We start from the raw sequence: 10533 nt of genomic DNA on the forward strand, positions 1-10533 counted from the left end.
CAGGGGGGGTGAGAGAGGAGGAAGGTGTCATGTTGCTCGTTAAGTCGTGTTTATCCAATACTACTGGCGTAAGTATAACTATAGAAACTCATACAGTGCACTTGCTAACTGCATTTGTGCACCAATTCAGAAGTTCCATTCTTAAACAACGGCACATTTCAGCTCAGCAGTGGCGTCGTACAACCCCCAGCGTCGAGCAGAGAGTTCTAATGGCGCTACGGTTCTACGCCACTGGGGCATTCCTCGGCAACATTGCGAGGGAAGAGAGCTTCGTTCGCAGTAAGCATGCAATATCCGAGGCTCTCCACGCAGTGAGCCTAGCCATCACAATGAACCTTGCGCGGAAGTATCTCCAGTTCCCCTCGACTCCAGAGGAAAAGCTGGAAGTAAAGCGCGGGTTCTAAGAGTTGGCTGGGTTTCCTGGGTGCCTAGGTAAGCAATCCCTGTTTTCCATAAACAACATAGGAATGCCTCTCACAATGCATGCAAGAATCATGATGAATAACACGTCTCCTCCGTTTCACTTTTTTTGCCTAAATGCAATGTGTAACAAAAAGTCACTATACAAAAACACAAACTGGATATAACATGAAATAGTAATGGTGATTAGCTTCAGCATTCGTGATCATGCAACTCCCTGGTACAAAATGAATGATTATCCCCTAAAAGTCGTGTCAGAGGGGAACATCCTAATTATTTGAGTGTATATTTTTGGCAGGTGCAATTGATGGTACCCAAGTGGCAATACAGCAACCGAGCCTTGCTGATCCACGCTTCGTGGATGGAAACTACTATTGCCATAAGGGGTACCATTCCATCAACGTCTTAGCGGTGAGCAATTCTCGTACCTTTTTGGTACTTATTTCTGCACAAATATTTCCAGAGTACGAGGTAACTCGTTACTGTAACTAAGTTCCTATTTTGGTAACTTGCAACGTAACTCGGTACTTTTGCGCCGTGGTAACTTTCAGAGGAACCCGTTCCTTTTCTTGGTAACTCTGTCAAAGTAACTTCAGTTCCAAGTTACTTTTAACTCGCTTTTTACTCACGCCACACATTTTCTTACTTTCTCTCCGGTTCCTTCATGGCATATTTTGCCATAAAACATGATATTCAATGAGTGACAGTATTTTATTCAGGAAGTAAGAACCGCTGCCATTGAAATAAAGCTGAACCATTGCGCGCCCACAGGGGGTAAGATGCAAAGTGTTCGAATAGACCTTTACCAGAGAAATGTCATCATGACATTGGTAGACAGACTGAAACCGAAACAAAGCGGAAGGACGGCGGGGTTCCACGAACGGGCACTTGTTCGCCGTCTCCCATTGAAAGAGAAATAGGACAGAGAGTCTCGTCCATTCAAGGGATCATGTCGAAAACCCCTTATAACTGTGGCTTTCGGGCGCGACCTTGTTCACCTCTAGCTTCGAGCGTAGTTCAATTCTACCAAATTTTGGCGCTATCGAACACTATGACGTCATTTATTTACAAACAGGGAGAGGTCTATTGTTGGGCATAAAGGAAAACGATCTAAGCGTGTTGCACTCCTCCGCAGGCAACTCAAGGTCTAACTCAACTGCTCACGCGCTGCACCTGCGTAATGCCATTTTGTGTCCTAAGTAACTTCAAAGTACCTCGTTCTTTTTGTTAAGTAACTCTGTAACTGCGAGTTAGATTTCATGCTGAAGAACTTCGTTATTAACTTAGTTACACTTAACATGCTGTAACTTAACCTGCAACGAGTTCTTTTTGACGAGTAACTTCTCAATCTATGAATATTTCATTTCAATTTTGTACCAGAAAGTCAAAAAATCAATTAGGCAACTATGTTTCCAGAACCATTGTATTTCCAATGCCCCTATGTACATTCTCTTGCTTGTTTGTTGCCTTTTATGCATACAGAGGATGTTCACGCTGTAACATTGCACATCTTTCTAAGATCTGTGATGCAACCAGGCGCATTCTGTTCCTGAATGCCAGACACCCGGGATCGTGCCATGATGCCTCTGTATGGGCAGCGTCCCAGCTCTGTCGAGAAGCTCCCACAATATTTGAAGATGGAGAGTGGCTCATTGGTGAGAATTTTTTTGTTAGTCTGTACATGTCCTGCTTTTCTTCATTTGGTTACTGATCTGGGTTGCACTTTTTTACGATGGCCCATTTTCATGTAACCTTTCCCTCCCACCACACACACTGCAAGTTGTGTCAACATCCCCACACATGTACTTCAGTGTTCCTTAGACGCTGCCTAGATTTTATTGCCTGCCAACACCTGAGTCGCGGGTTCAAAATGAAGCTTGCAGGCCTAATCCTACCTCGTGAGAGAAATGTATATAAAAGGCACATCTTTGTGACGTGCTGATAGCTATTGCAGTTCACGACTGCATCATCATATAGCTAGAGAGCATGTGTTATGCTTTTGTTGGTTATTCAGTGATCTGCTCAACAGATTTCTCCATATGACATTTACATATACAGGGTGTTCAAAATTAAGCTTTCACGAGCGCTACGCAAACACAGCGATGACAGGAAACCGGATGACAACGTTATGCAACTTGTGTAAGAAACAGGTGCTGCTAATTATGTAACACCTGTTTCTTACTCAAGGAACAGAAAAAATAGCACCAGTTTTCTTTTGTTCGCCTATTTATAAAGTGCTAGTGAAAGCTTAATTTTGAACACCCTGTATGTCAGAGTGTGTCAAGTTGTCATTTCAGACTATCCGTGGATGCAGATCGTTGAATTTGTCTGATACACCCAACATAAAAGTCGATGAGGTAGTTAAACTTAGCTTAGAATGACGAACAAAATACAAGCCTCACAGTGCCCCTTTACATGCTTTGATGTAAGAGAGAACGTACTGAGGGTGGGTGTTTGTGTTTAGCATGGCTTCGAACGTTGAAGGGAGGATGGCTAGCATGGTGTATCTGCTAGCTCCTCTGGCCAGAAACTGAAGGGTGTGGAATGGAATCCACTACTGGTGCCTTATTGCTTCAGCGGCGAATTGAAGAAAGAGAATAACACGGAAACGTAGATTACACTGACGCGACCAGCTGCTCCCTGACGCTTGATGAGTGCAAGCATGCAGTGACTTCAAAGATTATTTTCGAATATTCATTTGATACAGTCATTCTCAGTACTCAGTCTTTTACGTCTCATAATATGTTTGAGTGACCTGCTTTGCACTACGTGCTATGATCACGATTGGGCATGCAACCTACATCTGCAGAATAACGGATGAGAGTTTTTAATTATCTACAGGAGACAGCGCCTACCCCTTGCAGCCATGGCTGATGACGCCTGTCCGAACACCAACGACACAGGAAGAAGAGGACTACAATGACACACACAGTCGAACACGTGTGCGCATTGAGCACTGTTTCGGCATGCTGAAGATGCGGTTCCGGTGCCTTCAGAGGTACCGCACCTTACACTTTGCTCCAGACCGGTCGTGCAACATCATAAACGCTTGTGTGGTGTTGCACAACATGTGTATAGCGTACAACACACCTCAGCTACCTGATGCAGGTGACGCAGAAAGTGGGCCTGATGATGACATGACAGAAGAGGCACACGTTGCGGGGGCAGACGATGTAGAGGACAATGGCAGTGCTGTTGCAACAAGCAGTCGCGCAACCCAGGTTAGAAGTCGCCTTATAGCACGGTGCTTTAGGCGACATCTTTAACTACCTAACTGACTCCAGTGCTTGTGGAACTTTGTCACCTGTGGCTATAAAACTGTGCCTTTGACTTCTGCTCTACAACAGGGGCCTCAAACACCTGAGCGAGCTGTGTGACTGATTTTCAATTTCTTTTTCCAAGACTATTTTGTGAAGAAAGTGCACAATACAGTTTGTAAATAGCAGGTAATTTGGATTTTCCTGACAATTGTATTTGTTTCTGAGGGACTACACATTTCTGTTGCATTGTTTTTCACGTTTTAAGTACTGGATTTGGAAAGGCATTCGATTTATTTCCCTTGTGTGTCATGTTGGGTTTTCCAGTAACAAATTTTGTACACACACATAATGCCTCCACATTAAGTGCACCTCCCCATGTTTTCTTTTTAGCCCATCACTGTATGCTATAATAAGGTGTTTTATGGTAAATGCTGTTGTGTGTTCTCTGTGTGGCCCTCTACGCAACCAACAACCTGATTTGAGCGTGAGGCCCCTGTTCTAGAGCTCATGAATTGTAGTACACATTCATTATTTGTTGTACCATAATTTCGTGTGCATTAGCCGTGGTACGTGCACAATTTTTTTCCTCACAGACGTCCTGTAGCTTATCTCACAGAGCGGCTTATCTGGAGACTATTTTTCCGTCGTGTTTTCCCCATAGGGTGGTTTTAACAAAAGTGCCAACTGTGTCTTCGGAACAGCACTGCCCTGCCAATGAACGAACAATACGTAATATGGGCTTGTCCACATTCAGGTAGACTGACTTTCTGGTGCCTTTGCCAGGCAGCTTTAACGAAAGTGGTGTTAATGATCCATTTCTTGTGGAAGGCTACTGACCTGTCGATCCATGAAAAACACTCACCGGCACAATCTTACCCTGGTAGTGCACTACAACTGCCCTTCTTTGTTGTACACCATGCAAACCCTGGAATACGGACCACATGCAGGGTTTTTAGCCTTCTCTATGGTCTTCTTTGTGGCATGAAATCAGTTGTGTCGTATTGCACACGGCTCATCCGGCCAAAGATTTTCAAAAGACTTTCCTAAGGACAGTCCCTGTAGCTTATGCGCGTGAAATTACGGTACTCAACTCATTTGATTCTCCTGTACATACACATTTTAAGGTATACTCAACGACAGCGATGTGCATACATGTCACGCAACTTCCTTACAGTTTTCAAAGATTTTCAGTATTATATGTGGTGGATGTTTTCCTATCAATGGAGGGGAAAAGTGAGAATTGGTTTATTTGTGATATCATAGTATTTACTTTCACTTCCAGTTCTTACTCTGTGGAGGTAGCAGTGAAAAATTGAAAGATTTGTTTATGTACTTGTATTTCTGTGCAGTGCACATTGCCTTTGTTCACAGTGTTTCAGTCCTAAATTCATGTGCCTCTGCTCTGTTCTTCCAGGCTCATGCTGCCACTCTAATTGCGAAATGTATTAAGTGAATGTGTCATGTAATGTGGGTGAAGTGTACGGAAACACCACAAACTGCACACAGAGGATCAACTGATAGAAATGTGTGTGACCAACAAGGACAGACACCAGTAACGAAACTTACAGAACTGATTTATTGAAGGATTACAGTATCCCATGTCAAATATGTGCATGTGTATATACCAGAGATGGGGAAATTAGTATACAAAGGGAACTCATTGCTGCTTAGGTTACAGTGCAAGAAATCTAAGTTACTAACAAATTTACATGTAATGAAAGTGAACTTTCTCCAAGTTATTCTGAGAAAGTTTTCTTTTTCTTTTTTTATAATTAGGGGTTTACGTCGCGAGAAAACTGAGGTAATGAGTGATGCCACAGCAGCTGGTCTGTGGATTGCTTTTGCCCACCTGAGGGTTCTTTAACGTGCGATGACAGCTCATCACAGGGTGACCTGTATTTAACATCCCTCGAGGAAGACGGCATGTCTAAGCAGCTTGTACCCTGCCACCAAGTTGCAGGCGTCCTCGGCCGGGTTCGAACCCGCGATCTCGGGATCGGAAGGCAAACACGCTACCAACTGAGCCACCGAGGCCGGTCCCGAGAAAGTTAACTGACAAATCAACATGTTCCCGAGGAAGTTACTGGAACTCAAAAGCAACAAATTAAGGAAAAAGGTACTAAAAAAGAAGCATAGTTACAGTAGCCAGTTACCCCCAATACTGGTATATACGAGTACATAAAAAATACATAGTGAATAAATAGTTCATTGCTATACTATCAGTAAGTGAGGATGCAGTTATAAGTTTTTTACAGACATAAAAAGTGAACATAGTTAGAAATCAGTCAGTAGCGGTATTATAATGTTGGGAAACTGGTGAAATGTTAAAGGGTGTTGGCAAGCTGCTGTTGATGAGGGTGCAGATGCTGGAGAAAAGCAGAAAGTGATATGGCAGAGGGGCAGACGGCACAGGCCAAAAGATGTCATGCATTGCATTTGCATGTTACAGTTGAGCTCGTGACAGGGGTTGTCACACTGGATACTAGCTTACCTTATTGGCTTGACCTATGTCTTCGCTCCCTCTCTAACAGAAGAGCAGCATACTCACTTATGGGAGTGAACAGCTGTAAATATTGTAAAAGTACATTACGTCAGCAATTAATGAGATCTTGTATCGAGTACAACAAAGATTTGGAAACATGTTTTCAGAGGTTGTCATACTGCTATCACAATGGAATGCTCTGTTGTGTCCCATTAAATGCTCTGTACACTTCATTTCCTTCATGAGCAATGTCTGCATTTTTAAGATAGTTCCCTGACTATTTTGTTTTCGTAACATTTTGAAAACATCTTGCTGCTTGAGTACGTGAGACAATAGCTTCTGACATAGTAATGCAAATCATGAGCTCTCCAACACTGCTTCTGACACATAATCATGTGCACTTATGTTTACTATACCTGGACAAGTGCACTCATCCTGTCTATGATTTTTTTTTTGTCCCGCCACCAATTGTCGCTGCTGCTCGAGGACATCAGTGGCAATGGATGGCGGAATCCGCCGCCTTCGCCTGCGGCACGGTCTTCTTGTTCGCTGTTGCTGCTGCTGTTGCTGGGGTTCGCTTTGAACCTCAGCAGCTTCAGATGAGGCCTCCCCCTGTGAGCCATAAAACATTGTAGTACAATACCATCCGATGATGTACTTGAGCAGTCTTATGTACCGCTGCTGGTGTTGTCACTTCTGTGGCAGCAGATGTTGATGGCAGTGGCTCTGTGTCACTCTGCAAAATATAGACATAATGTTGTCCCCAAAAGAATAATGCAAGACCGAGAGGCTAAAGCACGTTGATTCTTCTGATGCAAAATCCAGGTTGATATAATTGCTTTCAGTTTGATGACGTGGCATATTTGTCAGCTCTGATTGTGACATGATGTACCACTTACAGCAGCAGCAATAACTATAGGCACTGCCGCTTCTCCTCTGGAGGACACTTGAACCCCTCCTGCGAAGCCGGTCACCGTGTCCCAGCCGACTAGTGCCATGACACGCTGATCGGTTCCAGACAGGAGGGATACAATGTCCACTGGTGCAGCACCTGGCCCAGGAGCAATGAAGCCACTGCCTCCTCCTGTAGCGTGCATTTTTTCGGATATGAGCCTCGCTCTGTTTCGGACTCTGTAGCGCCAGTCCTTCCACAACTGCTGCCACCCCTTCCCATCCTTGTGGAGTGGCCCAACTGCGTTCAGATGGGCAGCAATATTGTCCCACTGGGCTCTCCTTTGCGTTGCAGTTTCTCCCTCGAGGAACGTCCTGTTGTTACACAACTGTGGCGATTCCTCGAGGACGCCTAACAAAAGCATATGTTGCTGATGTAACGCCATCTGTAAAAAAGGGGGAAAATATGCTATGTAGTGGACAAAAAAAGAAAAAAAAAGGAATAGTCATGCGTTTTAATTAAAAGTATTCTCCTGCCAGCCTGTGGTTTGTATCTGAGTGCCAATGCTAATCAGTATTGAGCTACTTGCGAATTCTCACTCAAATGTTCACCCAATTTGTTTACAGTAAGTAGAAAATTACATTGTGCACAAGTTTAATGCCAGCAAAATATTCCCAACTTCAGTCAGAAACCTAAAGTTAACGTTAAACTTAACGCCTACAAACCAAGAACTTTGTTGTCATGAACACCGAAAGTCAGGACCCAAGGTAATTGAACTAAACTACGAGTAACTGTGATACCAACTTGTTGTGAACTTTACTTACGTTGCATAACATCGTACAACGTCAGTTACTCACTCACAAATGATTTATGTAACTGATTTGCACTTACCACGAAGTGTTCGCTGTGGATGTGAATGCCGATATGAAGCGACTAACTCGATAGCAGGCGACAGTGCTCTGTGCTGTTATTGGTTATAAGTTGACTTAAAAAGTTGCGGTAAAGGTGGACACATTTCTGCAATACAGCAGCACCTTATTTCTGAATGTCAACAAAAGAACATGTATGATTTTCATTTTATTACACTTACTTCCAGCCCTACTGCCGTTCCAACAGGCACCTGTTGCAGAGAGTTATTGCGGGTTCGCGGTTGGTTGTCGCCAGCCGTTGGTTGTCGCCAGCGCACTCAAAAGATGGCGTTCCTTGCCATGCGTCGGCTGGCGGCGGCACACCGTCGGTCACACGCGCAGCGCCGACTGTGAGCGGAGCAATTGCGAGCTCGCGAGGTGGCCGGGAACGCGCCCCAGATGTCATGTCAACAACAAACCGGAAGCATTGCATAATGGCATGTATAGGCTTATTTAAGGAAGCATCTTTCGTCGGACGTAAGTACCACACGAATACATTGTATACAACTTTTCAAACAGTATGTTTTATTTTCTTTCTTTTTTTCTGCTGGTTGTCGATATAGGCACGAAAGAGGCGATGCCGTGCTTGGTTTGAACGTCACCATAGATGTGGAATGCCTTCTTAATTATTCATTATAAAAAATGTGTCTAAATTCTACAGGAATTGCATGCAAAAGTCTCAGGGTCTCTTATACAAAAGCCAGCTTTTATCTAATCCTAACCAATTTGCAATGAATACTTGGAGACCAATTTTTATAGAAACTGCATACAAGAAAATATTCAGGTCGTAAACAGAAAGAATAGAATCCACTTTCATTTTCGATTCAGCTTACAGCTTCGATAACTCGTAGGCTACGCAGGGTTTGCGCCTAACCGATACAGTTGTTCGATAAACTTTTTTTTCTTCTTTTTGTGGCTTCAGAAACCAGAAATATTGCATTATTTCAGTGCGACATCGGAGAGCTGCTTTCCGTCTCAAAATCACAACAACGAAAGAAGAAAAACAAAAACAAAAAAAGAGGGGGAATACTTGCGCACGCATAAACCTGTGACTTGTATTTTCATGAAGCAGGAAAGCTACCTATGGAGGTAAGCTCCTTTGCACAAACAGGGACGCTAAACGCGCACAATTCTGACGCACTTGCGATGTGTTTGCAGAGGAAGATATTACTGGTAGAGCGCACAAAGCGACGGCTTGGCAATATGCGGAACCGTCTTCACTTAAGAAGTTCACTTCACTGCAGTAAAGGTTGGAACAAAACATGGAGGAAGCGGCTCTTCGCGCCAGGCTAGCGTAGCCACCCTCTAGCGGTCGCTCGAGTCAAAATTGCCATTGCTTCCTGTCCACCACGTGATTCCCCCTAAAGTTTCGGTTTTGCAAGGCTTTCTTTCTCGCGCTGCTCTCCGTATGGTTTTGCTTTTTCAAAGTGTTTTATGTGAGCACCATCGTAGAAACGACGTATGGTAATGTGTTCGTGTTCCTTCGACGGCTCTCGTTGAACTTAAATCAGCTCTGTTACGGGAACGCGTTGTTCGTAAGTACACGGTCAGTTGTTTTAGTCGCCCGTGTGTGCTCGAGTCATCTTGAATTGTCCATTTGGGATCTCAAACTGTGCCGCAGCTTCATTTCATATCTTCTGTTGTTGTGCAAATCTGATTAATGTTATCTTGAGCACGGCATTCTTTACCACTTAATCAAGGAACGTACGTACCTTGGAAGTAACCGTTGCCACACGTGATGTTTCCGGTCCCGCCTACTCCTTTTGCGTTCTGCACACTGTGACTGGTCTTCTAATACAACAGCAAACATTCGAGTACACAGAAATAACGTGCAGGCACGCGTTCAAAGTAATACTGCCCTATAAACTGTGACATAGCTCGCGTCGCCTGCTCCGTTCGCGCCATGCTGTGTGGAGGGTTACGTGAGCAGTTATTTATTTATTTATTTATTTATTATTCCAAAACCCGAGGGACCGCAAAGGGTCATTACATGGGTAAACGATAAAGAAAAAACTAACAACAGCCTTTGCACACTATTAGTTTAAAAGGAGAACAAACAAGAATTATAACAATAATAACAATAGTAATTCAATGCAATAACGATGGTACACTGGCCACAGTAGACCTAGGGAAGGAGGTCTATGTGACAACAGAGTTATTAATGAAACAAATGGGAAAGTAAATGCCTGCGGAAGGTTAGGGGATCTGCGATGTCAACAATGTTCTGTGGGAGTGAGTTCCACTCGGTTTCGGCGAGCGGTATGAAAGAGTGTCTGAGGGACTCGGTGCGAGAGATAGTACGTGATACTTTCAGACTGTGATCGGTGCGATGAGAAATATACCGGGCCCGAATGATGTATAGCTGACTCAGGGATGTAGTGTAGAAGAATTTGTGGAATAAGCAGATCCGAAGGTACTTCCTCCTTAATGTCAAAGAGGGAAGACCTAGATTAAGTTTCAATAAGGACACACTTGATTGAATGGAATAGTCCGATAGGATGAAGCGGACGCACCGGTTCTGGACTGACTCAACAAGTGTTTCCAAATATGACTGATGGGGATCCCATATCG

General features: G+C 43.9%; 1 protein-coding gene across 1 annotated transcript; it reads left to right on the forward strand.

Moving 5' to 3' along the window:
- The first annotated feature begins 209 nt into the window (after positions 1 to 209).
- LOC135399914 (putative nuclease HARBI1) lies at positions 210 to 3797 on the forward strand. The gene is made up of 4 exons (XM_064631647.1): positions 210 to 386; positions 1940 to 2075; positions 3262 to 3641; positions 3768 to 3797. The coding sequence occupies exons 1-4, from the start codon at positions 210 to 212 to the stop codon at positions 3795 to 3797; spliced, it is 723 nt and encodes a 240-aa protein (XP_064487717.1).
- The last annotated feature ends 6736 nt before the right edge of the window (positions 3798 to 10533 follow it).

This window comes from Ornithodoros turicata, chromosome 7, assembly GCF_037126465.1.
Source record: "Ornithodoros turicata isolate Travis chromosome 7, ASM3712646v1, whole genome shotgun sequence".
Classification (NCBI taxonomy): domain Eukaryota; kingdom Metazoa; phylum Arthropoda; class Arachnida; order Ixodida; family Argasidae; genus Ornithodoros; species Ornithodoros turicata.

Bases quoted from the DNA above. Each gene is read 5' to 3' on its own strand.
- LOC135399914 (XM_064631647.1), top strand. From the start codon at position 210: ATGGCGCTACGGTTCTACGCCACTGGGGCATTCCTCGGCAACATTGCG. The intron at 387-1,939 runs GTAAAGCGCGGG...CATCTTTCTAAG, and splicing joins CTCCAGAGGAAAAGCTGGAA to ATCTGTGATGCAACCAGGCG. The intron at 3,642-3,767 runs GTTAGAAGTCGC...GCTCTACAACAG, and splicing joins CAAGCAGTCGCGCAACCCAG to GGGCCTCAAACACCTGAGCG.